Here is a 20,091-nt window from a genome sequence, read left to right as displayed (position 1 = left end):
GTTGTGGAAATTAATATATGGAAAGCACTTAGAAAAGTACCTGACAATAAATCATAAGGACTCTAAGTATTAGCTATACAAATAATAATAATATCAATATTATTATTAGTGGAAAAAGCCAACTCTTATTCTAAGAAGTAGATTACTTCATTTAATGTTAAAGATGAAATTCTAGATCTTGAAACAAGGGATGATAGAAAATCTCCTTCCTAGAAAATTAGAGACTGAGCTGAAATTTGCCTGCCTTTTACTTTTACTCATTGATCTGATGCCTGCCTTTGGCAGCCACACGATAAACATACCCCACTTCCACCTGCCAGCCCTTCTTGAAGACTTACAGCACATCCTCCTTCATCTTCTCTCCTAAAGACTAAACATGATCGGCCATAGGACAGGGTTTCCAGACCCCTTTTCATAAGGGGATTCCCCTCCTCAGGGCTATCTCAATTGCTCAACATCCCTCTTGAAACTTAGTACCCAGATCAGAGCGTCTGGGGCTTGGCATGTCCCTGGGGCTCCATAAACTCAGAATGAATTAATGAAGGAGTCCACAAACACCATGGTATACCAGAACTATTCTCCCCCTTTCTCTACACATTATATTTTTATTAATGCAGCCTGGGCTTATATCAGCTCTTCCAAGAGGGATTTCCACATGCCCGTTGGCTTGGGTATACAGGGGTCTCCCCTGGGGGTCAAGGCTGCAGGACCTGTTGACTGATACCCACCCGCCTTGGGGGTTCTAACAAAGAACTCAGTAGCGTAACAGAAAAGGTGAAATGAAAAAACAAATGCTAGTCATGCAACAAAAGATGCTCGTCAGCGACAGTCTCAAAAGGTCCTGCTTCCCTTAATAAATCTGCACTGTGGGTTATTAAGTGTAGTCATTAGTGCTGACCAACAAATATTTCTGATTTCCTCTCCAGATGCCTGGTAGAAAAGCACTTCCCTGCCCCCTTGGAGTTAGGAGTGGTCATGTGACTCGTTTTAGCCAATGAGATGTGAGTGAAAGAGCCGGTGTAGAATTCACCAAGTTTCCCTTTTCTGGCCTTTGGCAATCATGGAAGCACAGAGATGCAGGTCCTTCAGTAAAGGTGACAGAGCTGAACCCCTCAGGGGACCTATGATGGACACATGGGGCAAAAGTGAGAACCTTAATTGTTCTAAGTCACTGAGATTTTATTTGTCGTTGTTATTACCAGAGCAGACCCTAGACTATCCTGACTGAACCTGTATTACTGAAACAGAAACTAGAACATTCAGAGTTTATGTCCTCTAGATCCACCAGATCACAGCTTTCACATTATTTCTCTTCTCCATGCTTCTAATCAGTAAGATGGGAAACAATCTTTTGGTGGGCATGCACCTGGTACACCAAACAGCTCAGGTGAGCCCCACCTGCCAGCAGTGCGGGAGATGGGTTATCTGTTCACATCAGTAATGCTCTAAAGGAAGTCACCATGGAGAATGTTTTTTTTCTTCTCACAGGATAAGGAATCCCAAGATTATCTGACTAAAATCCATCTGAGATTGCCACTGTAGCCCAAAGAATGATGGGTTATCTGGAGGAGACTTAAGGATAAATAGAAGAATCTGGGAGTAATTCAGGAGGGATGGGAACAGCAGGTTGTTTAAATCAGTGGTTCTCAAACTCTTACCAGAATCAGAATCACCTGAAGGCTTGTTAAAACACAGTTTATGGGGGTCCTACCTCCAGAATCTCTGATTCAGTAGGTCTGGGGTGGGGCTTGAGAACTGCATCCCTAACAAGTTCCCAGGGGATGCTGGTTCAGAGACCACACTTTGAGAACCACCGCTCTAGAAGTGGTGAAACCGAGGCAGAGGCTCTGGCGAGAGGAGTCAATGTGACCGTAACAGACTTTTGGAGAAGGAAAAGAAAAGAGCCAGTTTTCCTTTTTCTACCCAACACATTAATCTGAGAGCTGATATAAAGACGAAAAAGGTCATCTCAGCCTTTTTTTTCTCACCACATAACACACTACACAACAAAATTAAGCTCCTCTAAAGGGAACAAAGTGGAAATCATACTCCTTAGCACAGTTTTTAAAAATGGTTATTGGGAAGGCAAATCATGCCTCACTCACCCTCCGGAGCTCCCCCAGGATTTACCTGGAGGAAAAGCCAAGTCTATTTGGAGAGAGGAAGCAATTTGGATAATTGGCTGCAACCTCCCTCTCCAACCTTATCTCTCCTTCACAAACCTCCATTACATGTCAGTCTTCTGGAAGGCTGCCTATCTCCACTTTATTGAGTTGTTTTTCTGGGGTTTTATCTTGCTCCTTCATCTGGTACATAGTCCTCTGCCTTTTCATTTTATCTATCTTTCTGTGAATGTGGTTCTCATTCCACAGGCTGCAGGATTGTAGTTCTTCTTGCTTCCGCTGTCTGCCCTCTGGTGGATGTATAGGGTAATGCCTTATTTCTGCTAGTGTTGGAGGGTCTCCTGCAGAGGCGGGAGGCAGCTGTGGCTCACCATGGGGACAAGGACACTAGCGGCAGAAGTTCTGGGAAGTGGCATGTCAGTCTTCTTGCCAAGGCTGGTAACACTTCCTTCAGCTGTGAATGACCCTCACACTCGTGCACACTTATCTTCTCTTATCTAAATCTTACCCCTTCCTCCAGTTTAGGGCCAGACACTTCAAGAAAGTCTTCCCTCTCTTTCGTCCCCATCACAGCCAATCAATCACCAAGTCCTGTCAATTTTACCTCCCAAGTATCTCCAGAATCCACTTTGTGCTCTTTGTTTTTCATTCTAACTCAACTAGTATAGATTCCCCATGCTCTCCCCTCTCCGTCTTTGCACAAGTTGTTCACCTTGACTGGACAGGTCTCAATTTAAACAACATCCTTTCCCAGCATGGAGAGGCCTTCCACAATCCCTGAGCCAGGTTAGAACTCTCTTTTATCAACTCCCATTGAACCCTGTGTTCCCTCTATCCTGAACATTTATCACATTTGTGATATCTTGTTTAATTATCTTCCCTGCTCAACCGTAAGCTCTTCACAGACAGGACCACATTTGTCTTGTTTGCTGCTATAACTGCAGAGTCTGGCATAGCCCCTGACACATGTAGGCACTGACTAAGTATTCAATGAATAAGTGCAGCAATTACCACATCAGTTCATAGGAATCATCCCTTCCTCTCAACGCCTAAAGCACATTCTGTCTGCTTCAAGGAATGTCTGGCCATATAGTTGTACCCAACATCTGAAATGAGCAAGCACCCCTTATGACATTCAGGAAACGGGATCTAGAGGGAAAAAGTGACCCTTGAAAAGAAGGAATATCTTTTCCTTGGAAACTGGATGGAATTGAGATTAGCTGCAGAGCTATTTTGGTAGGATAAAGAGGCTACCTTCTCAGAAGTAAGTGGTCAAGGGATAAAGTCTTCTGTTAACAATGAGAAAAAGGATGTGTGTGACAGAGGTGTTTAGTGATGGAAAGTGTGCATTTCCCCAGAAGCTCTTATTAAAGTTGGTAACTTCTCAAGCTAAATGTTCTGATGGATTCTACATCCAGACCTTTAATAATGACAGGCGCCCGTGTCTCCTGGATGCTTAAGGAGGGGGGCTGAACTCAACAACCTCCCAAGAGCTTCTAACCTTCAGGATTCTATAAACAAACTCATTCCAACCTGGAATTCGGAGAATCCACATTCTGGCTTTGTCTTTACACAGCAGGTCTTTTTCAATGTAGGAGACAAGACAATCTTTACCTTGCATCCCCTCTTTCTCTAATAGTATTAATGCTTTCAAAGTCAAACACCCCCCAACCCCCCACAAGCCCCACAGTCTGGCTGTCATGTCCTGTGGGCCACGAGCACCAAAATAACTGAGCAAACAGCTTCTGACTAGGGCAAGGGTTAGACCTGACCAAAAAGAGATCAGGCTGGGATGGCATCCTGGCTTTTCTACTTCTAGCCAGGCAACTTTGGGCAAGTGACGTGACTTCTTTGGGTCTTAGTATCTTCGTCTCTAAGATGGTGATGATGGTCTACTTCTCAGGATTATTGTATTAAATGAGATATGCATATAAAAATCCCCAGCACAGAGTAAACATGCAAGGAATGTCAGTATGATCATAATTACAGATTTCTAGTTTTAAAAGTTCTGTTGGATAATGATTCTAAGTTGAAAACACTATTGAGATGAAATAATATGTTCGGAATTTGCTTCAAAATAATCCAGGGGTGAGGGGGAGGGTACAGATAAAATAAAATCAGCCATGTTTTGGAAACTGTTGAAGATGGGTAATGAATATATCGGATTTATTACTGTATCTCTCTACTTTTGTATATGTTTGAAATTTTCCGTGTTAGTTTAAAAGTTTAAGTACTGAGAAAGGGGAATGCTGTAAAAATATAAATAGTGATAATTTAAGATTATATTTGAACATATCTAGGTGATTGAACAGAAGAAAAATGATTTGAAGGGGGAAAAAAAAACGCTTGGGAATTCCCTGGCGGTCCAGTGGCTAGGACTCCGCATTTTCACTGCCGAGGGATTGGGTTCAATCCCTGGTCATGGAACTAAGATCCCACAAGCCGTGTATTGCGGCCAAAAAAAAAATTATATATATATATATATATATATATATACACATACACACACACACATTATACATATATTATATGTATGTGTGTGTATATTTTTTTTTAAAGAAAAAAAAGAAAAATGCTTAAAGCCAACATCTCTATTAGTTTCTCAGACAGAATTGTTTTCTTCAAACAGAGCTATCTCAAATGATCAGAAGGGAACACAGACACTTGCACACATTTCTCTGCCTTCATTTTTGGGAGGACACCTCCCCAAAATGTATGCGTGGGCTGTACATGCATTTTTAAGCAGACAAGCCCTGGGTGGTATAAACTACCTCTGAGCACCCCAGAGGCCCTGGTGAAATGGGACTGAGGGGCAAGACGGTGCCCGTGTTAGGGAAAGCAAGCAGAAAGGACTCAAAATGTTCAGGGACAATGGGGGCCACCAGCCCTCCTCTCTTCTAAGCCCTGGCTTTGGGCTCCTATATGAGGCCTCCACAGGAGGTTGGTTCAGCTGGACCTGAGGCTGATTTAAGGTACTCTCACAACAGGTGAGTGGGTCCTCTCAGAGCACAGCTAGTGTGTTAGGTGACGCTTGAGGGGAAAGGGATCATTCGGGGAAAGGGAGTTATGAAGAGGCTCTGACAATAACCATCACAGCACATCCCCATATCATCTCCCCGCTTCCACATCTACCCGCTGAAAGAAGTCTAGAGACTGACAAACAAAATTCTCGAGTTTCAGCTTGAATCAAACAATCCACGTCAAGCCCCTACGTCTGAGAGAGAAAACAGTCCAACAAGCTTTGTTTTAAGCAAATGCCTTTAAGCTCCCAAGCTGTGCCTGGAAAAGGAGAATATACAAATGTACTTACTCTTCTTGAAGAATAAATTCGCTATTTTCTGGAGAAAACTGCCCACTCACAGGATGCCTGAAGGCTGTGGTCTGCTGGTTATGGCTAAAGAGAAAGAGAGATAATGAATGAGAAATCCTGTGAATGGAAAGGCTCACAGACACAACAATAGGTCATTAATGTCTGAGGACCCCTGGTCAACACAGACTCCTCCCAGGGTAAGACCACTCCAGAAGCCAGCTGCACTGAAAAACCAAAAACTTCCAGCTCAGGCGCCAAAGCTCACCTAAGACGTGGGGATTTCAATTCTAGGCAAGTCTTGCCTCCAAGACAGCACTGTATCTCAGAGAGACAGTCCATGAAGGGCTAACTCCAAGAAACTGACTCACTCAGCGCAAGTTACTTTAAGATGGCACGAGCTGAAAACAAGAATGAACGAAAGCAGATGGCACTTTCAACAGCTTCCAAAACCCATGAACCAGGAAAAGAATCCTAAGAATTAACATCCACCCAGAAAAATCTATCTTCTTAAAATTCTTCTCCCTACTACAAAATGTCTTCACTTCAGTGATGGAATATAAATGTATGGGCATGTCTCTGCAACATGACCTGTACAATTTCAACACTGTGGAGTTTTTATCACCCTTTTGAAGTGAGAAGGGATCAGCTTCCACGCCGAGTTGACAGACACAACCGAAGTGTGTAGGTGTTTTGTGTATTCATAAAGGCTGCCTGGTTCTTTGAGAGGAAGGAGGAGTTGGCTCTAGAGGCTGCTGCTCTGATCCACACGAATAAACTAACCTAACCTCCTTTTTCTATTCTTTAAAGAATATGATTTATGTTAAAATGTTTTTCTCACTCGCAAAATCATAGTTGTTTTAGAAATTTTAGAAAATATAGAAAGAAAAAAGGTCACCCATGATCTCACCACCTAGAGATATACCTGGGTTTCTTCTCTTTCCTAGCTTTCTTTTTTTTATCATTTTTTTTTAAAAATATGATTTTACTGTATTTAGAAATCTGTATCCTGCTTTTTTCACATCCAATTAACATAGACAATTTCCTATGTCATTAAGATGTCTTCATTTGAAATAGGTGAATAATAGTCTTATCATATAGATGTAAAATTTTTACTGGCCATCTGTGTGCCAGGTACTGCCTGAGGTGCTAGAGATACAGAGTGAACAAAAATGTCCTTACCCCGCAGTGCTTACATTCTAGAAAGATTTACATTCTTCTAATGCTGGACATTTTAGGTGCTTCCCCTACCCCACCCCCACTATTATAGTCAATATATTTTTGCATTTATGGGCTTTTTCTGCAATTCAAATTATTTCCTTGGGTTAAAGTCCCAGAAGTAACATTACTAAATCAAAGGGCATGGTCATTTTTTAAGGCTCCTTATACAGACGGTTAAAATGCTTTTTCTTGTCAGAGTCAACATATCATCTCAGTTCGATAGTGTTAAGATATCAGCCCCATCCCCAAACTGAGCCCTGACTCACCCCAGAGATTAGTAGGTTTAAATGAGCATAGCATAAAGGTTAAAAAACAAAAAACAAAAACCCTTTGTTTGCCTTACTCTGCCCTGGAGCTGTCAGAGCGTCCTGCGTCTGGTGTCTGGGTAAAGCTAGCACTGAGATCTGAGCAGCCTGAATCCTAATAAGCCCTAGGTGAAATAGGCAGAGCTATCCGGCCAGTCTGCTCCCTGGCCCTGCAACTGCACACCACCCCTAGCACCCCCTCAACCCTCCCCACCACTGCCGGCCTCCGAATTCCCAGCTCCTGGCTCCAGGCAAAGCCCTTGGAATCCTATGACCTCATCTGGCAGGCAGCAGACTGTTCTTCCCAAAAAAAATAGAGTTGAGGAATGAGCGTCTGGATAAGGATGAGAAGCAGGCCCCCGTAACACCTATTTCAGAAATCCCTGCATTGTGTTCACGGGTTAGGCTTTATTTGCACCCAGTTTCTTTTAGCCATCTCCATTCACCAGGGAATTTGAAAACATTCTACCTAAGCCTGCCTCATTTCTACCTAGAGGAAAAAAAAAAAATGCTCTGCTCATAATGGGAATAACAATAATTCCTAACCACGATTACCTCTACAAAGCCTTTTCTTACACATCTTAACTATTAACACCGTCGGCCCCTGTTTTATGAATGAGGAAATGGCTCAGAGAGGTCAAGAGACTTGCTCAAGATAACTCTGTCAATAAGTGATAAGACTGGGCCATGAATCCAGGTCTTCAATTTCTAAATCGATGCTCTTTGCGTGCTAACCTGCTGTCCCCTTCCCTTAGGAGTCTGTGGGGCTGGCAGCTTCCTGGTCAATATCGGAAGTCCCTAAAGTCAAGGCATCTGAAAAACAGCAGCATCTACTGCTACCTCCTCTCCCTCCCCTTATGCCCAGGGCCAAACTTCTGAATGACACCACCTGTGTGGCACTCAGTAGCCCCCAAACAGTCTTTGGTCCTATGCCAAGGTCAGCCTGGTGAATCTCTGGTAGGTGTGAGCAAAGAGCAAACCTTCTATGTGCTGGGAGCAGCATCCGGCATCCAGCAATGCCTTCATACACACTGTACAACCTGAATAGCAACTCCTGGGCTCTCCACACCCAACCTGTACCAGCTTAAATAAGCCCAGGGTCTTGGGTAAATGAACCCTGAGCTGGAAGGTGTAGGCACTGTGCTGATTTTCACATTCTAACATTAGAAGAAAGATAGTTTTTTCAAGTGGACAAAAATATAGCTGTCATTTGGTCAGACCTAGAGGCAGCTCCTCAGTCTTCCTTCCCTAATATGGACGCTGCCCTTTTTGCTAAAAACAGTTATCAACCACAGCACCATCACCACCATTTCCTGCATTTACATGAAGTTTTAAGTGTGGTCACATTCATTATTGTATTTGACCCTCCCAAGTACCCACTGAGGTAGGCAGCACAGATATTTTTATTCCTATATTATGCAAAAATAAATGAAGATGTGGGTCACGGGATGTTATTGGAAGACTAAATTAAAAAAAAAAAAAGGACTCAATACATTGAGAAAAGAGATGAATCAAAGCAATGCCTCCTGGGGGACTTCCCTGGTGGTCCAGTGGCTAAGACTTCGAGCTCCCAATGCAGAGGGGCCCAGGTTCGATCTATGGTCAGGGAACTAGATCCCACATGACACAACTAAGAGTTTGCATGCTGCAACTAAAGATCCCACGTGCTGCAACGAAGATCCCACGTGCAGCCATGAAGACCCAATGCAGCCGAATAAATAATAATTAAATAAAATTTTTAAAAAGTAGTAATGCCTCCTGAATACTGAGGTCTTAAAATTCGATGGTTTCTGATCAAACTCGCCCAGGTTGCTAATGGCAGAGCTTCTGGTTCAGCACTTTTTGGCAAAGGAAGAAGAGTTAGGTCCTTGGACTATTTCATTCAATCTGCCTAAACACCCAGCAGGGCAGGCTGTGTTTCGTTACATCAAGCCACAGGTGAGGAAAGGCCCAGAAAGGGGAAATGACATGCCCACAACAGTCAACTCCTGGGTTCCTGCACCCACCACCTTTCTGATCTCTTTCTACCACTCCAGGCTCACCTTCACCAAATGGAGGTTGCCTATGGAACGCTAGATTCCCCCACCCATTGGGAGATTGCAAAGTCCTCTGACTTTTCCTGCTGTCCTTAACCCCTCAGCCCAAAAGCCCCCAGCCTGCCCCATTTCCTGACTTTTGATTTTCTAAAACCCATGAAGAATCTCATGTCCTATGACCCTATCTTAAGATGAAGTTAGCAGGCACAGACAAATCCCCTGAAATACCTGTTCTTAAACCTGAATTGCCACCTTGCTCCCTGACAGTGATGTAGGTGACCCGGCCGGGAGCCAGGTGGCTGGTTTCAGTGGAGCACAGAAACTCTCTCTCCTCCATACAAGGGCTTCTGTTGCATTTCAGACTACTGAGAAAGTAACTCGGCAAATGAGGTAGAGCAGAACCTAGCCTTTATTTTCAGATCCCACTCTTCCTCCCAGGGGCAGCCCTCCAGGTTGGAGGGCAGCCAGTCTCACCTGTGAGAGGACCAGGGAGCACGGGTGGAAGATGGCAGGGAAGGACAAGCCCCATAAAGGCGGGCCATGGGTAACCATCCACGTAAACAAGCACGTCTTCACAAGCCCTGGGCTGGAAGGACTTGGGTTAGGCCCTCAAGAAGTATGACAGCCAACACAGGAGACTTGGTAAGAGAACAGAGTGAGGGCCAGGGAGAACCGGAGACTGATTTGAGCTCACTAGAAGGAAGAACCCACCTACAGCCACAGACAGGGCTAGTCAAAATGTAAATGAGTCCTACAGTTTCTTGCAACATTTTTGCAAGATTAATTCTTCCATTCATAGAGATTTTGACTATAACGTGAACAGTGACTCTGGTTGGTTAAACATAAAGGTTCCAATTTACTTAGCACAGCCACTGTTTCTGGCATGGCAAGAAGTTCTGAATGGTGCTCAAGAGTGGAGGTCGGAGCAGCCTGGTAAATCTGCTTTTCTGACAGTGGTGGTATTGGTATGCTGAGAGCGTGACAGATCTGCTCTGCCAGCACGAGCTCTTATCTGGCCCCTGCTGTAAAGAGCAGAAGAGACAACTTAAAATGTAAGGAAAGCATCCGGCCTTGAAGCCCACGGGGGGACTCTATCAAGGCTCTCCTCATTGGTATGCTTGGCGGCACCTGCCACTCTGGACCTTCTGGCTCCTCAATACAGCTCTCAGAATGCTGTGAACGAGTCACCCTACAGACATCGAGCCACAGTCAGCACTGCCTCCAGACTTGTTACGGCACTTACTATCTTTGTGCTGAATCCCAGTGTCTCCAGAAAGCCAAGGTTCCAGGTAACCTACTAATCCTCCCAGTTAGGTCCCCGAATTAATAACCCAAAAACACAAGAAATTGCCTCCCCGCCTTCAGCTCCCATGTGGGCTGCAGAGTAAAGAGATAGCGGCCAACAGTCGAAATGGCATCTCTACATTCCCCCAACACTTCTTAAGAAACTTTTGTTTTATTTTACTTAACACTTTTACAAAATTGCTCATTTAGTAAAAAGTGTCACCGCTATTCGTGTGGCATTCCTAAGGGGGCTGAGGACGTTACTGAAGTGGTCTTTGGAGCTTGCACTATTTGAAAATGTCAAGCAGCTCGCTGCACACTGGCATGACTCTGACAGGTCCTCCTTCCAGAAGCATGGGAATCAGACCTTGGCGAGACAACATATGGTCCCCCATCCTCTCTCCAGGTGAGTGCCATCAACACAGTATTAACCAGCCTCCTTCAATATCCACCCTCGGCAACAAGTCAGCCCAGAGTCCTGGGGTCAGAAGACCTGGGTTCAAACCAGAACAAGCCACCTCAGGTCTCTGAGCCTCATTTCATCCATTTGCAAATAGGAAATAATAATAATATCCTTCCAAAAGGTTGTTGAGAGGATATATGAAAGGGCATCACACAACGCCTAGCATACAGAAGGTACTCAATTCATGTTTGTTGAACCCGGCTGTGTCTTTTTTTGTTTGTTTGTTTTTTGGTTGTGTTTGGTCTTCGTTGCTGCATACAGGCTTTCTCTAGTTGCAGTGAGCGGGGGCTACTCTTCGTTGCGGTACACGGGCTCTAGGTGCGCAGGCTTCAGTAGTTGTGGCTCGAGGGCTCTAGAGCGCAGGCTCAGTAGTTGTGGCACACGGGCTTAGCTGATCCGTGGCATGTAGGATCTTCCCGGACCAGGGATCGAACCCGTGTCCCCTGCATTGGCAGGCGGATTCTTAACCACTGCGCCACCAGGGAAGTCCCCTGGCTGTGTCTCGACAATGGCAATGACTAACAGGCATCTAAATTTTAACAGGGCAAAAATAGAATGAATCTCCTCCCCTCACTCCCACCAGATCCAATACTCCTCCTCCAGGTTTCCCTATGTCTGTTATCAGCATCGCTATCCAACAACCTAGTAGTCATCCTCCACTCCTTTACCTTAACCGCTACACATCATATGTTCGCAAGTCCTACTGCCTCCATCTAAAAAACATACTCTGAACTCATACGCTTCTTTTCATGTCTACAGCCAGCACACTAGTCATCACAACAGCCACCTAACTGCTCTCCTGCTTCCACCCTGGCCTCTGTACCACCCACCCTACTCATCAAAAGCCTGAAGGATCTTTTAAAACGTCAGTCAGATCACACACACTCCTCCTTTCAACCCTACAACAGCTCCACATCACACACAGAGTAAAATTCAAGCTCCTTACCTTGGCTTACAAGATCCTAGATGATCTGACCCCTGCCTAGCTCCATCCTCTTCTCGCACCACTCTCCTCCATCCCCATCCTGCTCTGGCCACATCGGTCTCCTTTCTACTCCCTGAATACCAAGCTCTCTCTTACTTAACAACCTTTGTACTGGATGCTCTTCCCCTTACTTTCTAACTGGTTCCTTGTCATTCAGACCTCAGCAGAATTATCATCTCAGAGCCCTTCCCAACCACCCACTGAAGTAGGCTCCCAGTCACTTCATATCACATCACCCTATTTTAATTGTTACTGTTATTTTTCTTACTTATGTCTGTGTTTGCTGATCATCGGTAACCCAAACTAACAGTGTATTCCGGGAGAGCAAGGACCTTGCCTGTCTTTTTACTGCTATTATCAGCTTGTAACAGAGTCTGGCTCTGTGATATGTGCTGAATGAATGAATGAGAAATAATGATGAAGGAGACTCCTACTTTAAAGCGAGGCCATGCCTCCAAATAGGCTAGCTAACCCTACTGAAGTCTGGACTTGGATCACAGACAGACAAAAACAAGGGTCATAAGCCATCAAAAGGCAGTGGCTTCTGCTCTTACCACCTGAGGAAGGAAGCATCAGACACCAACATAATACGAATGCCTAATCCTTGGCTCTCTCTCAACTGTGTTACAATATAATTTGGAGAAATTAACCCTCCCCTGCAACTCCCCTCCCCCTCACTGCTGCAAAGGAGAGGTAGTACACTTGGCAGAGAGAACCAAAGAATGGAATGCAAACACCCTAGAGGCAATTACTGAGTGATTAAAAACACACAGGAGGATAATAGAAACATCACCTGTAACTCCTTTTTGTGAACTTGGAGAATATTTGGTGTGAAACCTACAATTTGGTGACTGGCTATATGCTCTCACATTGCTCTCTACCATTTCATGTGTGTTTGCTCTCCTCCCCCTCTCCCCCTACCTCCAGTAAGATCCTAAGTTCCCACAGGGCTGGGGGCAGTCATTCACTGATTTCTCATGTATCTCCTGCAGCACAGAACAGCAATACCATGGAGCAGGCACTTGAAGTCCTTTATCTGAACAGCCTGAGCACAAACACACGCCACCTTCAGGGAGAGGCTGTGCAGAACCGCTCTCATTTTCTGGTTTCAGCAGCCCAAGGATCACACATGCCCCAGAGAGAGTTGGGGAGGCAGAGGCCCCCAGGCCCTGATAAAGGATCCTACACCCAGGCTAGGAGACTCCATCAGCCCTGGGGAGCACGGTGCAGACCAAGGAAGGGCCTTCCCCACTTCCACACTGTCCACAGTTGACTCACTCACACACCCAACTAGGCAAAGACACTGAAATGCAGCCAAACCTCAGACCCACCACCCAGAGGGGCAGTCAGTACCTGTTCTCCTTGCCCAAAGGTGCCAAAAGGGGATGAGCCTGGCACAGACAGAGCTGGGCTCAAGGGAGTCACAGAATTAACTGAGTTAACTGGAGGCTCTCACATCTTGCAAGAGGGAGGTCTCTCCTTTCCAAACACTGAATTTAACAGACCGAAATCTTCCATCATGATCTGAAAAGATCTATGTTTCATTAGGCTCTCCACTCAGTGGCCAGCTCATTTCATAAATTACCTCTTCTGACCCAGTAACCCACACTGCAAGCCTCTCTTCTCCCCAAGCCCCAACATGGGGCTCCAATACTTAGGATTGATGGTTAATAGGAAGTTTTAATTGTGGCTCCACAGGACTTCAATAACCATGAAAAGACTAAAGCCAAACTCCTGACTGAATGAGGAAATCAAACCCAGATAGCCTCCCCTCCCCTAACTCTTTTTTTAAAGGAAGTTGGCAGAGAAGCAATGTAATAGGAGCCGAGGTACCAGCTCTGTTACTACCAACTAGTTTCACACCCCTGAGCAAATACACAACCTCTCTGGCCCTTAGTTTCCTCGTCTGTCCAATGAGGGGCTTAGACTCTCCATCAAGGCCACACGCAGGCTTCAAAGCATGAAGCCCAGGCTATTCAGTCATACAGGCTGCATGCAGTTCAAACCCCAGCTCTGCCGCACGCTGGCGGTACCCGACCTTGAAAGAGTTAATGACCTTTCTGAGTGTTGGTTTCCTTATCTGTAAAAAGAGGAGACAATTCCAACCCTGCGAGATTGTTATAAAGAGTACCGATAATGTGCCTGGCCTATGGCAGGCGCTCAACCTTCAGTGTCTGTTATATTTTTCTTTTGCTAGCTCTAAAACTCCACTCTAATAGAGATGTTTTGTCTTTTTCTATGTTGCAAACTCCCATATTATTAGCCTGGCTCAAGAACACATTTTCTTCCCTTTGAGTTAAGGCAAAACACCCAGCCTCTTGTTTAAACTTAGAATTCGCCTGCCAGGCAAAGTAGTTTCAGATCAATAAGCACCTTCCTTCAGCCACGCTTCTGTCCCTCACTGGGTCGAGCTCCATGGTTCAGAAAGTGCAGCCCAAGAAAAAACAGCCTTCCCAGCAGGCTGTGCTGAGCCAGGGACACACACTCTACAGAAGTTTTAAAACTTCATGGTAACATTTTCGACCTCAGAGAACACCCAGGTTTATGCTTCTCTTTAATGCTCTTCAATAAGTCAGGTTCCTCAAGTGTAAAATGAGAAGGCTAGACCAGGTGATGTTCTAGGGATCTTCCAGCTGTAACATCTTGAGACACTGAGGTTCATCTCAGACTACTGCTGGAGCCACAGACTGAAATGCAACAACACTGCACATAATTGAAAACACAAAGGAAGGAGGCAGAACAGCTGTCCTCCCCAGTCTCGCTTGCCAACAGAATATCCTTTGTAATGACATCGGGGAGGTGTAGTTAATGATACTTTTGTCCTGTTTATTCCCAATTAAATTGGGCTCTTCTTTTTTTTAAACTGCAGACGCTCCCAACCAACCCATCGAAAACTCCCTTTCTTTGTCATTACTTGACTTTCATGAATCAGAATACATCACGGCAAACTGAATCCCAGTAACAGTAACCAGTATAGGACTAACCTGCTCTCCAGCTCTGTTCTCGCTGGGAAAGGCGGCAGACACACTCACTCTCTCCTCGAGCTCCATGCTGTGTCTTCCCAGCCCGGGCCTTATGAAAACCCCAGTTCAGGTCAGACTGGGAGGGAGGGTCCGGCCACCTGCAGAGGTGAAGCAGAGGCTCCCAGCCCGCCTGTTCTCTTTCAATTTCGGTTCTGGAGCAGCTGCCTCCCAAGGTGTTACAAATCCAGCAGCCACTTGCTCCTACCCATTCATTCTCCTTTCTCCTCGCCCACCCCTACGCAAAACCTGGCAACTATGCAGGAACACAGTTCCAGCTGTGAGTCACCGCCACGCTGTGGCCAAGTGGATCACCGGCTGGAGGTAAACACTGAGGCAGGCACGTTGTGTCTCCAGGCCCCAATTCTTCTGTTCTTTGAGACCATGGGGTTGGCTGCCCCTCTTGTAGCAGAATATAGAAAAACACCTCCACTTGTGAGCCCAGGAGTCAGAATGAATTGCTCACTCGGTTCTGCTCTGCCACACTGTGGCTGAAATCAGCCCCAAAGCAGAGAGTCTTTGGTGGAGAAATGAAAGCTCCTCTATCACTATCTCTCATGGTCATGGCCAGGAAGAGGCTGAGCGGTTACAAGCCATCATACTCACTCCCAAATCTATGATTCTTTCATCACTGCTTGGGATGGCTACCAAGAAGGGCAGGGGGTTAGAAAGGCAAACTAAGGTATCAAAGTGCCTTTATCTTCACGGCCTCAGAGCAACACTGTGGCTCTTCACTGCATCTATGTAGGTCTACAAGTCATGATGCAGGTGACAAGGACTTCTTTTTTCACAGCTATGTTCCAATGCCTACATATGTCTGGCACACAGTAGGTGCTCAATAAATATTTGCTGAATGAAAAAAAAACAAAAAACATAAAACAAAACAACGGGGTTTTGTTCTGAGTCTACTTGGAATGACAGCTTTACTAAAACCTGTATCCATTAACATCATTTTTTCCCTTTTAGAAATTTCCATATCCTTCACAACTCCCACCCCTGCCTGTAGGGAGTATTCTATAAATCTTTAAATGCAGAGATGATTTATTGTGAAACTAAGGAATTTCAAGTATTAGGGCCCCTCACTTTCACAAGCCCCTTCCAAGGCCCTAGAAAGGGGCCTAGCAACGTGTGTACATGCTTTCTACAACTGTATATATTTTAAAGAAGACCTCCCAAATTTTGTAAACATCAAGTCCCACAAAACAGATCTGCCACTGTAGAATGAAAGAATGAAGGACTCGACAAGCCATCCTGACATATCATCCTAACAAGGGCATTTGAATTGACAAAACTTGTTTCAGGGCTTCCCTGGTGGCGCAGTGGTTGAGAGTCCGCCTGCCGATTCAGGGGACACGGGATCGTGCCCCGGTCCGGGAATATCCCACATGCTGCGGGGTGGCTGGGCCCGTGAGCCATGGCCACTGAGCCTGCGCGTCCGGAGCCTGTGCTCCACAACAGGAGAGGCCACAACAGTGAGAGGCCCACGTATCGCAAAAAAAAAAAAAAAAACTTGTTTCAACCACAGAGAAGTTAGTCTCTCAACTACAGATACACCCTAGTCGATCAACTGTTTGTAACTGTTTGTAAAGTCAACTGTTTGTAAAGGCTGGAGTAGGTTTAAGAGCACAAACTCCATTCATTCAACATTTATTTAGCGCTACTATATGTTCTGCGCTGAGTGTTTTGGCCTAAAACAGTGATTAGAACATAATTACTCCCACTGAACTGGAGCTTACAATCCAAAAGAATAGACTGATATGGTCATAAATAGATACAGTAAGTATTTTATAATATTAAACATAAATAATATAAATATATATAACTGCAGATCAGAGTGAGTACCACAGTGTAAAACTACAGCAAGGCCCACCAACTTGCTATGTGTCAATCTGCTGGGTACAACGACCCTAGAAGGTAAATCGTTTTATCCCCATTTTGCAAACATGAATATTGAAGCCCAAAGGGGTCAAGTGCCACCCCACGGTCACATAACCAGTAGGTGACAAAGTCAGACTTCAAGCCCATATCTGCCTGACTCCAAAGTATGGGGCTGTTCTTAGCAGCTACACTTCAGTCAATGGCCAGTTCCTCCACAGAACCTCCAAAATGTCTGCGGAGACACGCTGGCAGCAGAGGTACAGGAAGCACATCGAGCACCAGCAGAGGCTGGCCAACTTCCAAAGCCCACATTTCTGAGAGTGGAGAAACGGGAAGTGCTGTGAGCTTATTCACCAGGTATATAGCTATAACTTTGTTCACCAGGCAACACCCTGGCAGGGATCAGTGACAGCTAGCTGGGAGCCCAAAGAGGCCACATGACAGGCTCCCACCCTGTAGTCCTGCCTCCAAACTCCCGCATCCTTACTGCCAGATTGATCATGCTGGAGCACCGCTCTCGTTCCATTATCTCCTGGCACACACCCTCCGTGGCTCCTCACTGCTAAAGCCTCCCTCTCTCTCACCACTTCCCTAGACCCTCAGCTCCTACCAAATTTAAGCGTTTATCAGTACCCAAATCACCCGGTCTATCCCACCCCTGGGCTTTGTCTCCTGCAGTCTTCTTCCCTAACGAATACTACCCAATCTTCAAGGCCTCTTCTCTTCCCAGTAGTCCTTCCTGATCACTCCAGACCACTCTGCCTTCTTCCTTCCTTGTACTCTCAGCACTGAAGGCTTACACTCTCTATACGGCAATTATGCTTCCCAACAACTCTTTTCATTTTACCCTACAAAAATTAAGTACAGTCGTCCCTTGGCATCTGTGGGGGATTGGTTCTAGGACCCTCCCCAATTCCAAAATCCACAGGTGATCGGGTCCCTTATATAAAATGGCATAGTACAGTGAGCCTCCTTATCTGTGGGTTCTGCATTTGCGGACACAGAGAGTCAACTGTATTCCGTGTTACAGACAGGTATAAACTAAAAAGCAGAAGGTCCCTTTTTTGCCTTGAATTCAGTGTCAATCTCAGAGGCAACACCTTTACCAGTTCCTTGTGTATTCTTTGTTTTTGTTTTTCGCCTTTATGAAATTTTTATGCATTTAAAATTTATATACACATCTTTTTAGAAAAAAATTTACATAAACAGAATAAAACTGTACACATTTTTCTTTAACTTGCTTTTTACTTTACGTATCTTCGATTCCTCCATATCCACCTGCAAGGATGAACATAAGCGACCCCCTCCGCACACAGCTCCGCTAGGACCGCCCCCCCCCACCAAACGAGACCAACCCACAGAGAGATGACCCAGGAGCCCATCCCATATGCCAATCTGCCCCAACATATATAAGAGGTTTCAAACTGATTACCTGCAAACCAATTTGCCCCCAGAATTCATTTTATTTGAACCACACAGATTTTTAAAATTGAGCCCAAGTTTAACAACAGGAAATTTTCATACAAAAACCCAGCTCATCTTGGAAAACCAAACACTGTGGCAACAGCGGGCCCCCATGAGAGGTGGGATGGCCCTTCTAGTTCACTGCAGTCCCCACTACTCCCTATTGCTTCCTGATGTTGAGGGTGTACGTCTAGTGCTATTTGTCATCACACCTTTATTTCTAATTTCCCTACAGGACAGAAATTTCTTCATACCCATATCTCAACCAGAATTAGGGAAACAAAAGATAAACAGAGAGGACAGAGTATTCCTAAAACAAATTGGAGAGCATACACACAGTCTGGTTTTTTGTTATCTGCTAAGCCTCTACAGACATTTGAGTTTGCAACACCTATCTTGTACCAACACCATTGATTCTAGAGAAGCTCCTCCTTTTATGAAGGAGATCTGTTTTAAAGAATAGAGATTTCTTACATAAGAGTAAGAATGGAAAGATGATGGCAAAAATAGGCCAAAAAATTTCCCTCTCACAAAAAAACTTCAAAGAATCTTCCCAACAATAATGGCAAGTGGACTCGCCTTTAGCCTTCCCTGACTGGTCTCCTGAAAAGGTGAACCCCAGGCTTCCTTGGTGGCGCAGTGGTTGAGGGTCCGCCTGCCGATGCAGGGGACACGGGTTCGTGCCCCGGTTCGGGAAGATCCCACACGCCGCGGAGCGGCTGGGCCCGTGAGCCATGGCCGCTGAGCCTGCGCGTCCGGAGCCTGTGCTCCACAATGGGAGAGGCCACAACAGTGAGAGGCCCGCGTACCGCAATGAGAAGCCCACGCACCACAACAAAGACCCAACACAGCCAAAAATAAATAAATAAATTTATAAAAAAAAAAAAAAAGGTGAACCCCATGACAGCCAGCAGACTGTTTCTTGCACAGAGTGAAAAATCCAGAGAGGCACTGCTAACAGTCTGACCCTAAAGAATGCAAAAGAAGAGTGGTGTCAGTGGCTGCAGCTCCTTCTAAACACCCACAGGGGCCACTGAAGGCAAGCGGGGCCTCCTGCAACAGAACAGCATCTGGCCAGGTTCTGTCTGGAGCAAGATCACAGACCTACCCCAAGCTGAAAAATGCAGTCTCCTGTGGTGTTTAGAGCACAGGCACTGGAGTCCACCCCACACAGCCGCCTATTTCACAGATAAGGAAACTGCTCCAGAAAGCAACTTCGAAACGCTGCCACCATCTTTTAAAAATAATTGCTTCTGGGTTGGGGGGAGGAAAGAAATAGGTGAGGGAGATTAAGAAGTACAAATTTCCACTTGCAAAATGAATGAGTCATGGGTATGAAATGTACAGTGTGGGGAATACAGTCAATAACTAAGCAATTCCTTTATATGGTGACATATCGTAATTACACTTATCATGTTGATCATTTTGAAATGTACAGAAAAAAATAACTATGTTGTGTAACAGGAACTAACGTAGCATTGTAGGTCAATTATACTTCAAAAACAAACAAAAGCAAATATACAAACAAACCTACAGAGAAAGAGATCAGATTTGTGGTTACCAGAGGCGGGGGTGGGAGTGGTAACAGTAGGGTGAGTGAGTTGGGGGAGGGGCAATTGGATGAAGGTAGTCAAAAGTTACTATGAACTTCAGTTATAATATAAATAAGTACTAAAGATGTAACGTACAACATGATAAATATAACTAGCACCGCTATATGTCATATATGAAACTTGTTAAGAGAGTAAATCCTAAGAGTTCTCATTACAAAAAATTTTTTTCTATTTCTCTAATTTGTATCTAGAAGAGATGATGAATGTTCACTAAACTTATTGTGATAATCATTTCATGATGTATGTAAGTCAAATCACTATGCTGCACACCTTAAAATTCTAGAGTTATATGTCAATTATATCTCAATACAACTGGAATATAAATAAATAAAAACTATTGCTTCTGCTAGGAATACACTCAGGAGGAATCTTAACAGGCCCGCAATTACTAG

At 44.9% G+C, this 20,091-nt stretch overlaps 1 protein-coding gene across 11 annotated transcripts in view; it reads right to left on the bottom strand.

Moving 5' to 3' along the window:
* Positions 1-20,091, bottom strand: part of PLEKHA7 (pleckstrin homology domain containing A7) — a gene marked incomplete at its 5' end in the record, with an annotated part of 212,625 nt that overhangs the window by 79,287 nt on the left and 113,247 nt on the right. For 10 of the 11 annotated variants that reach the window (XM_079930112.1, XM_079930104.1, XM_079930108.1 and 7 more), the window contains one exon: positions 5,434-5,517. In XM_079930112.1, coding sequence (XP_079786238.1) covers positions 5,434-5,517 — 84 coding nt within the window. Of the gene's footprint in view, positions 1-5,433; positions 5,518-14,708; positions 14,904-20,091 lie in introns of those variants that run through there. The other variant, XM_079930106.1, reaches the window with a different exon arrangement.

Source organism: Stenella coeruleoalba (genome assembly GCF_951394435.1).
Source record: "Stenella coeruleoalba genome assembly, chromosome: 8".
Classification (NCBI taxonomy): Eukaryota; Metazoa; Chordata; class Mammalia; order Artiodactyla; family Delphinidae; genus Stenella; species Stenella coeruleoalba.
Note: the sequence above shows the minus strand (reverse complement) of the source record. Positions and strands in the feature narration are given on the sequence as shown.